Source organism: Phyllostomus discolor, chromosome 1 (genome assembly GCF_004126475.2).
Source record: "Phyllostomus discolor isolate MPI-MPIP mPhyDis1 chromosome 1, mPhyDis1.pri.v3, whole genome shotgun sequence".
Classification (NCBI taxonomy): domain Eukaryota; kingdom Metazoa; phylum Chordata; class Mammalia; order Chiroptera; family Phyllostomidae; genus Phyllostomus; species Phyllostomus discolor.
Genome location: NC_040903.2, coordinates 163,850,896 through 163,868,221, shown reverse-complemented (window position 1 = coordinate 163,868,221; position 17,326 = coordinate 163,850,896). Strand labels below are relative to the sequence as shown.

At 39.0% G+C, this 17,326-nt stretch overlaps 1 protein-coding gene across 6 annotated transcripts in view; it reads left to right on the top strand.

The window, feature by feature from the left end:
• Positions 1-17,326, top strand: part of MYO5A (myosin VA) — a 176,943-nt gene that overhangs the window by 138,058 nt on the left and 21,559 nt on the right. Inside the window, exons 28-34 of one of the 6 annotated variants that reach the window (XM_036033625.1) lie at positions 2,819-3,046; positions 5,259-5,267; positions 7,554-7,654; positions 10,244-10,321; positions 12,668-12,866; positions 14,660-14,734; positions 15,385-15,478. In XM_036033625.1, the coding sequence (XP_035889518.1) occupies positions 2,819-3,046; positions 5,259-5,267; positions 7,554-7,654; positions 10,244-10,321; positions 12,668-12,866; positions 14,660-14,734; positions 15,385-15,478 (784 nt within the window). The remainder of the gene's footprint in view (positions 1-2,818; positions 3,047-5,258; positions 5,268-7,553; positions 7,655-10,243; positions 10,322-12,667; positions 12,867-14,659; positions 14,735-15,384; positions 15,479-17,326) is intronic. The other 5 variants (XM_036033632.1, XM_036033646.1, XM_036033641.1 and 2 more) reach the window with 5 other exon arrangements.

The following is a 17,326-nucleotide window of genomic DNA, read 5'->3' as shown; positions in this document are numbered from 1 at the left end:
CATGTAACCTGCTTAGAATAGTGCCAACACTATATTTAATAGTACCCAACAAGTGTTGGCTGCTATCGTTATTATCATTTAAATACAGGTATTTTACATATCAGCTCTAATCCTTACAATGACAGTCTTGCAAATCAGTGTTTTAATTCCCATTTTACTGATAAGAAAATTGAGGCCAAAAGATATAAGTAACTTCCCTAAGATCACCCACTGGAAACCGACAGAAACAGGATTTGAACATTGGTATCTCTGGCTCCAAACCCCATGCTCTAATCACCAAACCCCACTGAAACTATGTGTTTGTGGAGAAAGATAGATAGGCATTAGTGTGAAGAGTAGAAACACACTCTAACTTATTTTGTTTAAAAAATAGCTGTTGGGAGAAGGGGGATGAAGGTGGAGATTGTGTCTTCTTAATGGTCAAAGGCAATGTCTAACTAGATAGTTATAAGCTGCCACTGTGTGCCCCAGAGCACTTGAACGAGGGAAAGGCACTGGGTTAGGAACAGCAGTTCCTGAAACACAAAGCATCTTGGGTAACATAGGAGTTGAAGTTTAGTGAGGGGGTGAAGAGTCCATTCCTTGACACAGAGCAGGCTGTGCCCACCCCCACCCCCAGCCTCTTCGTCTGGTTTCCAGAGTCAGAGTCCCCTGAGCCCCGCAGCATCTGAGCTCTCAGGCTATCAGCTCTCAAAACACCCACAACTTCAAAAGTTTTCCAGGTTAATTAATTAATTTATTGGCCTTAAATTTATTTTTCTCAGATATTTTCTGCTTATGTCATTTTTTTATTATTTTCTACTTTTGTAAAGTATAGTGTTAGAATAGCTTGAAATTTTATGATTATAAAACCAAAGCTAAAAGTTAGAAAAGCCACAAAATAGTGTAAGGAAACTCATTATTTTTAAGCCTTTATGTATATTTGACAGTTCCTAGGGTTTCTCTAAACTATCCTGAAAGGTTTTTTTTTCTTCTTCAGTAATATTACTTCAAGTCTAATCCTGACGTGTTATTTCCTAATACTGTGATTTGGCACATAACTTATGCACATTAAAATAGGTCCCTATCCTCTGTCGATTTGCTACTTCCCACTGTCCAGAACTGATTACTTCTTCCTCCCCAGCCTGTATGGCATCTTGGTGTAGAGAATGCCTGTCCTCTACCCTACCCAAACCCACAATTCTTTTTTTTTAATTGTTGACACTATTACAGATGGCCCCCATTGCCCCCATCCTTTGCTCACCTTCACTGAGCCCCCACCTCCCCGTCCCCTGGCCGTCACCACACTGTTGTCTGTGTTCATGGGCTATGCATACATGTTCTTTGGGCAATCTCTTTACCTTCTTTTATCAAGTACCCCCCCCCCACCGCCAGCTCTGCTCTCCCCTCTGAGATCTGTCAGTCTGTTTCATGTATCCGTGAAGCAGAAGCTCTGGGGTTAGAGCCCAGCAACCTGTCCTCCAGGTGATCCTGATGTACATTGAAGTTTGGGAAACACTGCATCAGAGCTTAAGTGTCATATTAAAGACAGTCCTATGTCTTCTGCTGCAGGAATGAGCAATGCAGATCTGATTACCAGTTGGTGGGAGACTGGGGATAAGAAGGATCATTATTTTTTCACATAAGAATGGATTAATTCATGAAACAAGGGGTTAGTTATTCTCAAATAGAAAAAAAGGACTTTAAATAATTATACTATAACATGTTGAAAGGTCTAATATAGTGCTTTACAAACTCAAGTTTGCCTCTCTAAAAGAAACAATAAAGTATTTTATCCTTATACCGAGGTACCTCATGTCCACTATCATAAGGCCTTATCTCATGTACTAAATAAGGCACCACAATGTCTTTAATTGTTTTATTTTTTATTAAAAAATTTTAACTACAGTTTACATTTAATATAAAATATTTTGTATTAGTTTCACATGTAACCATGGTGCTTTTACATGACTGTCTACTGTTTCTCAGCTGGCACTCTGTGATGTTTGCATTTTAGTGCCAGTAAACACAGTTTAATGTCAGAACTCTGTTCTGGGTTCCCATTGCCATTGTCTGAGCAGAATGTGCAGAGAGCAGCACCAGCCAGTGGTACAAGAATAGCTGGTAGTGTGTGCAAGTGTGGCGGGGTAAAGGATGTGTATGCTCATCTGGGTGGCTGAAGGAGGTGACAGCCCACTCTCTGTCCCCACCTCTCAGAGCTTCTGCCAGCAACTTCACAAACATGTCACACAGGAAAGAAGTGTGAAAAAAGTATTATTTGTTGTCATTGAAACACCAAAGGGAATCTTACTAGTTTAAGTGATATAATTTTTTAAATTAGAAGTTAAAAGCCTAAGATTTCAGTGGTCTTTCCATTCTGTTTTACAAAGAAAATAAGGGGATACTACTCTTATTTCAGGGATCTACTCATTTGAACAATTCATTGGAAATAACCAGACTAGCTGGACCCTCATAGCTGCCCTTATATTTATTTACCCACAAACAAAACCTGAGCTTCCTAGGACTGGGCTAAACTTATCTCTTGGAATGTGGCAATCTCTCCAGGCCTGTGAACACACCCTGGGCAGGCCTGGAATAAATTTGACTCAGGAACTTGTGCTGATGAAGCTAACTGCCATTTACCTTGCTAAATTCTACTTGATGTCTGACTTCCTTAATTTGCAGAGCAAAGTTCCCAGTAGAACCTGGGAAGACATTCACTGGAATAGCTCTGATGATCTTTTCCAGCAGAATTCTTCTGCCACCTCAGGGAAAGATGAGCATTCTAATGTAAAGTTGAGGATGACTGTAATGAACTATTCTTTGTCTCTTCACACAGCGTCAAGAACTGGAATCAGAAAACAAAAAACTGAAAAATGAGCTAAATGAATTACGCAAGGCCCTTAGTGAGAAAAGTGCCCCGGAGGTGACCGCTCCGGGTGCACCAGCGTACCGTGTCCTCATGGAGCAGCTGACCTCCGTGAGTGAGGAGCTAGATGTCCGCAAGGAGGAAGTCCTCATCTTGAGGTCTCAGCTGGTGAGCCAGAAAGAGGCCATCCAACCCAAGGTAAGCACAAGCAAGTGGCTAAAGAGGGTGTTTGGGTGCTGGTCTCTGTTTCTTTATGTCCACTCTGTCCATTGTATAATGAAGCAAACAATTAGGAACATTTTTAGTGTCAGTTAGAATGACAAGGATATTATCATTCTTTAAAAAGAATCTCAATGCTGTTTTAAAACTGTTGCAAATGTCAATTGGAGTGAGCAAAAAGCAAGGGAAACCCAAATGGTTTTCAAAGTCTTATCTCTCATTCATGAGCATAGGGCTTTGAAAATTAATTTTTTGTACATTTGGCCACAATACATTTTGATCAAAAATTAAATGTTATTAAGTACAAAAATTCATAAATTATCTTGCTGTGAGAAGTTTTTAATACAACTTTAAAATTGTTGAAATAGCCAGTTTAACTGGAAAGATAACAATGAAAAGATTAGAAATGAGATCAGTGAGTAGAAGTTACCTGGAGATGAATTCTGTTCACTTCAAGGAGTTCTGTTTAATTGTGGGAGCTGTCCCAGTGGGGAGGGGCTGTGTTTAGTGATTCAGCAAAAAGGACCACGCTAGAGGATATAGATGGCCCTTTGCAGTCCTCTCCTGCCCTCAGGTATTTTGAGACCTAGTGCTGCCATGTGCTGATTAGAAATGGGCCTTTTTGTCACTTGCCATCAGACAAAAATGATCTGAGTAAACATCTTGAAGCCTGGCCTGTGTCCCTGCCCATGTTCATGTAGGAAAGTGTTACCAAGATTTGAGGCAATCAACTGTCCCAACTGTGTGACATGCTATATAAATTATGACTGTGATATATGATAAACTAGATGCTCGAAAGATCTGAAAGTGCTTGTCTTAAAGAATGGTAGTCTGCATATGATTAAGATAGTGAACCTGGCCCTGGCTGGTATGGCTCAATGGATTGATCACCAACTTGCAAACCAGAGGATCTCTGGTTCGATTCCCAGTCAGAGCACATGCCTGGGTTGCAGGCCAGGTCCTCAGTAAGGGGGCGCTCCAGAGGCAACCACACATTGATACTTCTCTCCCTCTCTTTCTCTCTCCTTTACCCTCTCTAAAAATAAATAAAATCTTTAAAAAAAAGATAGCAAACATGACACATAGGTTTGGATTTCATAACGGTAACTCTCACCTAGGATTAACACTGATCCAGAAAATATCAAATTCTGGAATAGCCCAGTAACAAATGGACTTCTATGAAGAAATGTCCTTCCTTATTTTAAAATAAACACAAACCTTAAGTCTGAAATGAGAAGTTAGAGAACAGAATCTCTCCTTTGGCTTGGCTCTGTACATACATCTCGCCTTCCTTAGGGCTGTTTCCGTTTGGTTCCCATGACAACCACTCAAGAAACAAAGCTTCCTTTGCATGCCAGCTGGAGCAGAGTCCACACTCAGGATTTCTCTCTCTGGTTCCCTTGTTACAAACTGGTATTCTTCTAAGAAACTTGAGTAAAAGTTAAGAAAAAGAAAAATGAACCAAAGGGCATAAAACAATCCATCTAACAGAACACATAGTTCTGGGATCACACACTGTCACTTACCCAGCTCACATTTTCCATGTGACAACTAACCGAAGCTTAACCAAGGGTTCTACTCCCCAAGCTCCCAGCTTACACATGGCAGCAGCTTGTCCTCTCCTAGGAAAAATGCCCAGGGGGCTATTTGAAACCTTCCAAATACCCCAGGGCTGTTCGTCCCACTCAGTTTCTACTCATGGAGATGTCATTTCACAACTTCTTTGCAGGACAGTGGTAACCCCCAGTGAGCAAGGTGATGATTTGGCCCAGCCGGGTCTGGTTTTTCCACTCTACCTCATGAGAATTCTGGGAGGCTTTACTTGGACAAATGACCTCCTATCAGGGCATTATTGCAGCTCTCACAGACCTAGGGAAAGAATTGAACTCATATTCATTGACAGCAGGGTCATTTTCTCACATACTCAGAAATACTTTACAATTAGAAAAAAATACTAAAAGAATTTCAAGTACTTGTCCCTGAGAATTAAGACAAATATATATTAATGTCCACCTCATGTCAGTTCCATGAATATTAATTTATTGAGTTAGTTTTAGGAGAAACAATTCATGGGTTTGTTTTTTTTTAGTTTATTTGTTAGGATGGGGACTCAATGATATAATTTATTTATGGAACTAAGGTTTTATTGTTTTCTCCTCTTTTTTTGTGCTTGCTGGCTTGTGATTTTCAGGATGACAAGGTAATTATAAAATTTTTAGTAAATATTTAATTCTACTTTTAGCTTACAAATATCCCTCAGTGTATGCAATTGATGCTTTCTGGTCCCCTAGTCTACTTTGATATTTACAAATTGATTTCCTGTTTTGACCCCTTCTTGTTCAGGAAGTCAGTGGGAAAATATGGGTGTAGTATAGTCTGGCTCACAGAGAGGTCTTCATGACTTCTAATTCATGGTCAACTCCGTGACTCACTGTGGAAGTTATGGTAGTCCATCCACAAGTGGGGGAAGCCCTTAACGTGGAGCACACTTAAAAGCACAGGCTCTCCCCTGCTCTCACATCTGTCAGCTATGGGTTTGTTGGCCAAGGATGAAGAGGAGCCTGAATTGCTGAGCACACCCGGGAAGGGTGGAATTTTCCTACAGGTTGCAACTGTTTCAGGTTGCAACTTCCGGTTTGGGGAGACAGGCTGAGCAGTGAGTCAGGAACTAGTTCCTAATGCTGGCTGCCTGTCTGATCCTATGCTGCCGCCAGCACTTCTTAGCTGAGATAGGCCAGAGAGGGGAAGGACTAGCTACTTACTGTCAGGACAGCAGCATACCAAGAAGCCTATCTTCCCTCCGCATCAGTTACTTAGATCAAGTTGTACTTAATTTACTTAAAAGTTCAAAACCACGTCCTATAGCTAGGTCCTCAGATATCAGACAATACATGTAACATTGTAGAACCTGGGCCTTTGAGAGTTACTGCTTAAAACTTAAAAATCTGAGTATGGCCCTTTATAGAGTAGAAAGAATTTATGCCTTTCAGGGAAAAAGAAATCTCTGTGTTTAAAATTCAATAAAATACAAAGTTTTGTTAATAGCATTTATCAGATTATACTTGGTCTTCTCTAAGAATACATTTATAAACTCACAAAAGAATAGCATTAGGAGAAAAGGTTTTTTTTTTTTTAAGGATTTTTCTTATAAACACCAAAATTTAAAAGCAAGTATTTGTGGGCCTCCAGTTGGCATTAAAGTTATCTTGAAACTGGTCTCTAAGACCCTGGTATTTGAAGTGTATTCTACTAACACCACTTCATGGTGTGATCTGGCTGCAGAGCAAGCGTTGACTGAAGGGTCGGATATATGCTATTTAGACAAATAGAATGGCCCCTTGGGTTCTAGTGTGTATTCTTTTTTAGGGACTATAGAACAGTGGTTTTTACTGTCTGTTTTTGCCATTGTTTAGGAGAGATACAGAGTGGCTGAGTAGTAGCAAAATTTTGAAATTCCAGTGGCTGTCAGACAGATTAGACCAAAAAGGAAAAATAAAAAAGGAAGTAAAAATGTTAGCAGAAAAGTTCTTTTTATACAAAATCATTAGTTGTTCTGACCTGCCAGACATTTATTTCAAAAAGCCTATGTACCATGTAATATTGTAACAGAGGAAAAAGAATTGAGTAACAGCAGAAGGGAGATATTTATAAGGAGCTAAATTCTGCCCATTTACATATACATATGTATATATGTATAGATGTGTGCTGAAGCATACATCGAAATGCAGCCTTTTTTGTGCTGAGTTTTTCATGGAAGAATGAGCTTTATATCACATTCTCAGTGTCTTATTAGGGCATTTCCTTTATTATAACTGACCAAAAAGTAGTAGGAAGAATAGCTTTGTCTATTTTACAACTCAGTGTTCTTGTCTGGTTTTTGTTCTAATGCTATTTATGTATTTCAAAGTATTCATATATTTTAAATATATGAAACCTATTTTTTATATATGTATAAATAGAGGTCAGTGGGGCATAGGCAGTCCAGAAAAAGAGGAACCTTCAGTCTTTGAGAGAATCCTTAATGCTCTGCTATGGGCGGGGTGAGATTCTGGGATACCACAGCCCTGTAAATAAAGTAACTGATGAGCTGTGTGCATTTTACTTCGTGTGTGTGTGTATGTGTATGTGTGTGTGTGTGTTGCTGAAAAAAGATATATGTATATATATTCCATTTGCCCGGTTATTGTTCTAATGCTGCATATATTACATACATGCATATATTCTATGTATATGTATGGAAACATATGTAATATGTATGTAATGTGGGTAATATACACACACACATACAATACAATAACCAGGCAAGTGGTTCCTCTTTTTCTGGACTGCCTATGCCCCACTGTCCTCTATACTTCTGCAATCTGGAGCTGGTGCTCTGGAGGGGCAGAGTTGTGCTGGATGGAACACAGAAACACAAATATGTTGTATGTGATTCAAAGCTTTTAAGCTGATTCTTAATGTGGAAATGTGTCATTTCCCCCTTCAGAATACAATGACAGATTCCACAATACTTTTGGAAGATGTACAGAAAATGAAAGATAAAGGTGAAATAGCACAAGCATACATTGGTTTGAAAGAAACAAACAGGTAAGTTGATCCTGTTTATTCCATTTTTGTTTAATTGTATTGATCTTTAGTCTTCAAGCCTCTTTTTTATTACTGCTGTTAGTGTCAGTATTTATTTTTCACATTTTTTATTGTTCAAGTACAGTTGCAAAGTATTCATTCATTGCTTTAGTAGCTATCTGACCTTCAAAGGGAATCCAATTTTTTCAGTATATTCAATGAAAGCTCATAACGTAAGGTAGCATTTTTGATGAGAGGTGTCAAGGAAAAGTTCTTTATATCAAGGGGATATGTGTCTGTATCTTTAAGGTTTGAGCTTTGAGAAGAAAACCAAGTTGGTCACTGTCGCAACTGTCTTGGATTGTCACGTTTATGCATTGTTCAGGCTGGTTATTTGTGAAAGTTTGTAGGGGCAATTGCAGCTTTCAATAATCAAAATTTAATGTGAAGAGAAATGACGAAGTACCTGGAATCATATTAGTATTAGCCATATAATTCTAAAAGGGTTCTATAATTTCTAGGGTGGGACCCTGATATTTGAGACCACATTTATGTCATGTTCCCTAAAGTGTTCTAAGAAAATCCTAACTCTGGTTTTATTCCATTTACTCTAAATATGAATGAAATTGCAGGTGGCACTTAGCTCAGTCACTGTACACTCAAGAATCTTAGGTGGGCTGGCTGAGAATACAGTATTTGAACCATCACTGAATGACTGAACGTTCCCAAAGCTTTTTCTGTAGCTGAGGTTATATCACAGAATAAAGCTCATCTCTGGAATTCTGTCAGCCTTCCTCTCACCACCTTCTCAACAGAGCCATAGTGCTGTTGAACTCTGAACTTAAAAGACTACATGCTTAAAAGAATATGGCCAGTGATGATCACAGAGAAAGACAATTCTGGAGATTTTTATTGTTAGTGTACAGTCTGGGTCTCGTGATGCATAGTATCATGATTGGTATATAGAAATACTTCACAAGCTAAATATCTTCTTTTATAGGAAAGGGTGGAGAATGTTTATTAAAGTATTAGGTTAAACTTAAATTTTAATTTATGAATTTAAATTATAAATAACACATTTTATATCTGACACATTTAAGAATGTGTCAGTATAAAAATAGCTAGATTACACTGTTCATCCATCAGCTGTTCAATTACCAGATATGTATTGCATGCTTATTTCATGCCAGCCCCTGTGCCACGTGCTGGGAGTAGTTGCAGTCCCCAAGGTAAATGCATTCACAGAGTTTATAGGCTGTTGGGGAGATGGCCAACAGAATTTGGACTTCATTTCAATGGTAGTGGAAGTGGTTGAAAGATTTTAAGTAGGAGAATAATATAATGAAGTTTGAGTTTTAGAAAGTTAACCCTGGCATTTATCTTAGAGACTAGATTTTAGTAGAACCAAGTTGAAAGTATAAAGACTGGTTAGGAAGCTATTACCGTAATCGAATGATAGATTTATGGTGACTTTGACTTGGCTGGCGGCAGTTGGGATTGAAAGAAATGGGACACTTTGAAAGGTACAGAAGAAGATGAGGTCAGTAAGCCTTGTGTTTTATTGGATGTGTCAGTGAGGAACAGGGAATGGTGAAAGGTGACTTTAAAGTGTCTGCTGTAGATACTTTGTGTATGTGATGATGCCATTTTTGATCATGGGTCTGGGTGTAGGGAAGTATGGGGTGGAGATGATTGGTAGATTTACAGAAATTAAATTTAAGGAGCTAGGAAGACATCCAAGGAGAGAATCCATTAGGCATATGAAAACATAGATCCAAAGCAGGAGAGATGCATGGGCTGAAATATAAATAAGTCATGAGCATATAATAATACAATTGAAACCATGCAAATAGATGAACTCTTCAGGGACAGGTGGTAGGTGGAAAATAAAAGAGCGTGCTCTAGAATGTGTTTTATGTAAACATCATTTCAACAACAGAAGTCTAGGAGGAGGACCAAGAACCTGGGCTCTGGCATCAGATAGTCCTGAGCTCCACTGTGTTCCCGCTGTGTAACCTCCAGGTATCTTACTTCTAAGCCTCTGTGTCTTTCTTTGCACTGTGGCAAATGATAGATATTGGGTTCCTGGGGGAACTAAATGAAAAAATATGTGCAGAAGAATATAGAATAACACTGACACTTAGCAAACACTCAACAATATTTTTATTAATTTATTAATATTAATTTCAAAACTTCACTTTGAAATGGATTGTGAAGACTGCCTCGCGAAGGCGATAGCTGCAGCTCTTCGTATGTGTGTGACTGTTGTGGTTAGTCTCTAAGGTGGTAAGATCACTCTGCTAGATGGATAAAATGTTAAAAACATAACTTCTTTATCCTCTTTCGAATCATTTCTTATTTTGCAGGAAAAATAGCTGTAGATCCTTGATTATTTTTTTTTTATTTTCTACCCATTTATATGTCACACATTTTTTAAAAAATTAACCAAAAATAATTTTTGTAATAACATCTTGAAGCTATCTGTATTTAACAAAATCAGTAATATTGACAATAAAATAATGAAATACCATGTGACACTGTTGACCATCATCATCTCATTCCATCCCATATTCCTTTGTGTTTTGCATTGTTGTTCCTTTTGCATGGAAGATCATCTGTGGATTTCCATCAGCTGAATGAGGATGGAGAGCTGTGGCTGGTTAATGAAGGGTTAAAACAAGCCAACAGGTTATATTTGTCTTCTCAAAATGGAATGTTATTAATTTGTTGTTTTTCTTACTAACAGTGGCTTCCCGACTTTAAACTCTATATTTCTTGTACATTAATTGTCTTCCTAGGTAAATTTCAGTAAAACTTAGAGTGTTCAGTCAGATACCTTCCTAAAAACCCTCTCTACCTCAGCGATGCTATTAAAGCTGAAAGAGAGTGATGGAGTATAGAAGAGTTACTGCCCATTAAGTGAAAGATGCTATCTGGTGTTCCCTTCAGGCACTAAAACTTGAGAGTATCTCACAAGGAGTTGGAAGAGAACCAAAACCTTTCAACTAGAGCTCACACTACTGTGGGGAAAAGATTAATACCTATTACTTAGTGGTTCCTTGTTTGGAATAATAATCACTCTAATGGTTATGTGCCTATGGTGATGTGACTGCATTCTTATATATTATCAGGTTGGCCAAAAAGTCCACTCAGTTTTTTCTGTAAAATAAAAGACACATTTTTCACTTTCACCAATAACCTTATGGATTTGAATATTTTTGAGTATGTCGTCTTTCTCCCGCTATTGGCTTCTAGTAGGTAGATACCAGGGGTGCTGCTAAAACATCTTTCAATGCATAAGACAGCCCCACAGCAAAGAATTATTTGGCCAAAACAAACCACTTTGGACATGTTCAATCAGTCACAGCACCTTCTCCATACCATGCACAAATCTTTTACATTTCAATTACATTTTTACCGTTCTTGAAATAATAAAACGTAATATGCCAAACATGTTGCATATCTTCTTCCATCTTCAATATTAAAATGGCTGCACAAAAATTCACCAATTTTTGTTTTTTTAATGCACTCTGATATGACAACTGTCACAATACAATCTAACAAAATTGTTTTCGAATGAAATTAAAGACAACTAAGCACTACTAGAGCCATCGTATGGAAAGAACTAAACAAACTTTTTTGCCAAGCCAGGGTTATCATGCTGCCTAACAGCAGTATTTAGCACATGATTTGGCATTCTGTGTGCTTATATGAAGGTCAGATTTGGGAAACAGCAAATCTGGAGGGTTTTCGGCATTGCTTCAGCTCAAAATAATTACCCAGACTCAACATGTTAAATATGTTTAGGGGAAAGCAAATAAAATTGAAATAGCAACATTTTTCTAACACAGACACTCTTCTGCTTTAGTGATATTTGTGTCTTAAGAATCTCATAAAAATAACCATTTTAGTGATTAAGTTGTAAAAAATACTTAATATGCTATTTGTTCAAGGGGCTTCTTATTCTGCTTTGTTTGTTCTGTTCATAAACCATTGTCATTAACTTTGTGGTGTTATTGGTTCAAATATTCTTGAAATTTTATGCTCACTAAAATATGTTTAGTCTTCTGTTAACAGTTTGCTTGCAATGGCATCCATACATTTTGCCCAGCAGTTGGTAACCAAGGGGATTAGAGTAAAAGAACATCTTTGCTTTCTTCATGCTAATTAATTTCTAACTGTAACTTTGCTTTGTGTTTAGAAAAGGGGTGAACGTAGAGGTAGGGGTGAGGGAGCGAGGTAATGGGGGCATGCTCTTCCTCTCTGCTGCTCTCACTGCCAGTGGTGTGGTCTGCCTACGGGGCAGCTGACATGTGTGCTTGTGTTCAGAGAAGCAGTGATCCACTTTGTTGGTCCTATTAATATTTATGGTCTAAAACCATGTCTCTTTAGGATTTAGGTTACTGATATGGAAGTTTATGGGGACAATGAAGATGACAAATTTAAAATACTTTATATGAAATTTCAGAACTACCTGTCCAGATTTGGGCTAATCTGTGTATATTTCAGAGGAGCGCCCCAGCCTTTCTGTTCTTCACAGATAAGAGTAGATAGTAAAAAAATGGGACTCTGGTTGCACCCTCTGCCTGAAATTAGAAATGCTGAAATTCTTAAAGGCATATTTAATTAGACCAGGAGTTTGTAATCTTGCTCTGTAGTGAAGTTATTTTGTGGCAAAGGTACTGTCTTTGCCAACTTAAATGCTTATTTGTAAATGTAGCCAGCCAGATTAAAGCTATGTCTTTTAATTATTTTACTCATCATTCTGGTGAAGGAATAAAGCTAAAATTCTCCTGCTTCTCAAGGCCTTTGAGAACTTGATACTTGTGGCAGGGTCCACAATTCAGAAAGACACAAATGTGAGCATTCGCATCTGTCTCTGGTCTTGTTGGAGTTTCCTGACCTTGGGTCAGAGGTTACACAGCTGCTTGCATCCTCGCTTTTCCTGCCCTTGAAGTGAGCACGAAGCCTTGCCCCCACCAGGCAGGGACTCTTGTGGCATCTCCCTTCCCTGTCTGTGTGGCTTCTTCACAGGCTCCTGGAATCCCAGCTCCAGTCTCAGAAGAGGAGCCACGAGAACGAGGCCGAAGCCCTCCGTGGGGAGATCCAAAGCCTGAAGGAAGAGAACAACCGGCAGCAGCAGCTGCTGGCCCAGAACCTGCAGCTGCCCCCGGAGGCCCGCATCGAGGCCAGCCTGCAGCACGAGATCACCCGGCTGACCAACGAGAACTTGGTGAGGACAGGGGCCTGGCCCAAGTGCTCCCCAGCAGGCATTGTGGAGCTCTGCAGGGTGCTCCTAGTTTCTTGTTGGGAAAATTCACTGCCCCACACTTGTTACCGTCTTACTCGACAGAGACGGAGCGAGGAAAGTAGGACTCTGTTGGCAGAAATGAACCAGGCATGTGTCCAGGTTGTGTGTCTCACAGAAGGCTCTCTTAGACCTCACTTGGAGGGCCTGAAAGGTATCACCCAACTGTATGCCAGGCTTTTGATATCCATATTTCTATATAAAATCTATATTACAGTGTCAGCCTGGTTTTGAAAAAAACTAGGACTGGTAGTGTTTTGTCTTTTTTTGTTTTAATTCAGGGTTGTAATGATCTATAATAAATAGTTTGGATTTTCTCTGATGATTTAACAATCTGAATTATCCCTCTGTTACTCCTTTAGTGATCATTTTACATTACAGATAGTTTTTAGTACCATCTGTGTAACTAGCCTTTTTTATTAATCAGAAGCAAAATCCAAAGGCATTCTTTTCCCAGCCTGTCTGTCCCTGCGAGGCCAGGAGGACAGCATGCTGTGGGGGGCTGCCCTGTGGGGAGGGGAGACAAGGCCAAGGGCAATGTTCGGACTGTTTCCCAAGTGACTGAAATGTCACTGATTTGTGGGGGAAATTTCTGAATCATGAACTATTTTTGAAATGTCATTTCATTACTCAAGTTTGTTGTTGCTTAAATTTAACTAACAATGCTTAAATGCCTAAGAATTGATAAGCATACTAAATAATATGAAAATGATTGATCATTGTATAAATTTGCTGCTTACAAATGATTGTCTTCACACACAAGGTGAAACCATGCAGTAGAGACGCTTCTGGGCAGCACATTCCCGAGTTCTTTCACCCAGTCGGTTATGCATTCTCTTGCAGCCTCATCTGTAGTATTAATTTTCTTGGTGGTTTTCCATAGCTAATACAAAAATAAAGTAAACCCCCAAATTCTAAGCTGGTGGTCTAGTTAATGAGTTTGTCTGAGATTCAGGAAAACCCTTTGTAGGTCAGCTGCTTCTCCTACCTCCCTGATTGCTAGTTCAGGAGAATGGACTCAAACTTAAATACAGGGAATGATGCACTTTTTCAAAATCATTTTAGCTTCTCAGTCTTAATTGTGCATTTCTTTAGGGAGCACTTGAGCAGAATATTATAGCAGCTGTGAACCTAGGCTTCGTTCTTGGAAACACTGCCCTGCATAACCCGCCCTCCCACTCACCCCCCAGCACAGAGAGGTGGCTTTTCTTCCTCCTCCAGTGAACATGCTTCATAGGCCTCCCCCATGCTGCCTGTGAGGGAAGGAAGGCTCACAGCTTCTTGCCAGCCATCCCACCTTCAAACAGGAGTGCCAGTGTTGCCATTATTCTCACTTCCATTTTATCTGCTCTCCCTACTGTTGGCGCAGCTGCTGGCAGCAAAAAAGTGCAGCAACTGGTGAAAGGGGCTGAGGAGTGAAATCAGAACAGAACAGCCTCACCTGGGGACCAAAGACCACCAGTTTGTTTACCTGCTAAATGGTGGCATCCTGGCTTTGACCTATTTCCTCTGAGCATGTGAAAATATATGTGTATATGTGTAAAATTGGAATTATCTATACTACAGAGATTAGAGGGCAGTGGCAGGTAACAAATCAGAGGCTTTTGAGTATATACTGTTTCACTAAGTCTTAAAATATTTTAAAATTGATTTCACTGAGAGATATTCCCCTCAAAGACACAGAGAAAAACAAATATCCATTGTGCCTGTTTTTTCAGTATTTTGAGGAATTACATGCAGATGACCCTAAGAAGTATCAATCATATCGGATTTCACTTTACAAACGGATGATTGTATGTAAATTCAGAATGCTTTTCTGTTGTCTTCTTCGCTCCTTTTAGCTCTCTGTACCTGAGGGGCTGTGTGCTCCTCCCCAGGAGGTCTCTTCAAAAACTTCTTACGAAACCTGTTTCTCTCTACAGCTGTCTTTCAGCCAGTGATGTCACCTCTGTCAGTGTCCAGTGTCCATTGTCATGTTTGGTTTGTTATTAACACCAGGCTTGCAGTGTGATGGAAGTCAGAAGTTAAAAGCCCCTACCTAAGTTCGACTGTCCTTAAAACTTTCCACAAAACAGTTTTGTACTCATCAAAATTTATTTTGCCTCTTCCCCTTTAAAAGAAAACATTCCGCTGAAGTAGCAGTACATTTTACGGACATTTTACGGAATTGTTGCCCACATGGAGTCTACTGGAAAAGACTCTGCAGTGAGCCTGCTGTCCATCACGCTGAAAAGGATTTTACTGCATTATATATTTTAACATTTGGCTTTTGTTGTAGCTGCGTTTCCCATGCCTGCCAGTGTTCGCCAGGTGGTGGCTCCACCGATGAGCTTTTCTGTGAAACTAACAGCACCGTTTCTGTGGTTTTGTGTCTGCTTTCCTCCTGTGCATTTTAGAAGACCTGTTTTGACCTTGCTGTTATATTTCTCATTTTTATCTTTAGGATTTGATGGAGCAACTTGAAAAGCAAGATAAGACTGTACGGAAACTGAAAAAACAACTGAAAGTTTTTGCCAAAAAAATTGGTGAATTAGAAGGTATTTCAAACATGTTTTATGACAATTGCTGAATCTTGGTTTTATATTACTATACTAATGGCCTAATAGGTTTGCATGTGAATATCAGTGATGGGAACAGAAGTGACTTTCAGCAAACCTAGTGTCTGTGAAGTGGGTACTTTCATTGCAAGATGGGGGAAAATGTTCTTGTCATTGTAGTAAATATTTACAAAGCAGGAGAATCCATTCAGCAAACATCAATGACTGTCTTCTATCCGTCAGGCACTGTGCTAGGTTGTGTTGCATAGAGGATAAGAGCATGGGTTCTGGAGCCAAGTCTCTGGGGTTCAGATTCTAACCTTGTGTTATTAGTCATCTGATATTGGGCAGGTTACTGAATCTCTCAATGCCTCACTTTTCCCACCTGTTAAATGAGAATGAGAATGGTCTACCTGATGTGGTTTGTAAAGATAAATGAGTTAACATATGGGATGCATTAGTATAGTTCCTGACACACAGTAAATGCTATATGTAACTTATTATTATCACTGTTTTTCTTAGTATTAAGGATACTAAGATGAGTAAGACAAAGTCTGTATCCTCAGAGAACTTAACCATATAATGCAGATAAAAAGAGAGGTAAATAAGAAAAAGTGAATTATAAAGAAATAAGATTTGTAAAAACATCTCATGATTTATATATGATGATGATAGGAAAATACCTTGAGAATGAATTAAACATCAGTTGTTATTATATACAAATGAATCTCATCTTGTGCACTACTATGTTTGTTCCTTCAGTAGGTGTTTATCTAGGGTCCAGGATTATAGCAGTGAGCAGGCTGAGGCTCAATTTTGCATTTACTCCAACAACACTCTCACTGTTGGAGAGATTTAGGCACCCTCTTTGGAAAGGTCTTCAAGTCTATGCAGCCTAGTGTCATTTTGACCAGAACTGATGCTCTGCAGTCTGACTCCCCAATCGTTCTCTCCGTGTCACTCTGACTGATTTTTGCCTGGCTCAAAGAGTGAAGAGTCCCTGACACTGGGAACGTTCACAGTAATTACCATGACTCACTCTGTGTGGCTTTCATTCCCCAACATGCCAGGCCTACCATAACTGTTCTTCTGTTTGGTCTTCCTGCTTCTCTTGGTCAAATTCTGCGCATCCTTTGGAATCAGAGATGTGTGCTGCATCCTCAAGAGCATCCTTTTCTGATCACCTGGACAGGCCTATGGTTCTGCCCTCTATGTACCACAATTTGACTCACATCTTTTATGGTTTTTCACTGTCATATTTTTAGCAGTTTTTCTGTTTGAATTGTTGACTTCTTCAATGGACTGTGAGCTTCCTGAGCTTGGGACCACCTGTTATTTCCCTTTTTTGCACAGAACCTAGCATAGTATCTGACCTATTGTAATTGTTCCATAAATGGCATCATTGATGTGTACTGTGAAGAGTATATTATTCCCTTGGATATACACGTGCTGAAAGATATATTTAGAAAACAGATTACTTTGCTGTCATATTTTTATATAATCCTTTAGCATTATGTGCTTCAGATATTACATATCTGAATAATGTTTTAAACCTCCATTCACACACACAGGCTCAATGTCTGTTGGCAAAACTTTAAAAACCTTTATTCAGAGAACTTTTCTGCACTGAACTCCACACTAATTACATCATGAAATGATAATTAGATAGCAGAGTATTTGCTTGAAAAAAACTTGATTTCCAGGGCATCAATTTGTGAGATTATTATTTAAAACTTCTAATGGTTTCACGTGTTATTTTAAGTTTTTACTCAGCTTTAATTGAAGAGATAGATTGGGATATTAGCCACTTTAAGCCAGAATCAATTAGAAATCAATTTGTCTGTTAAA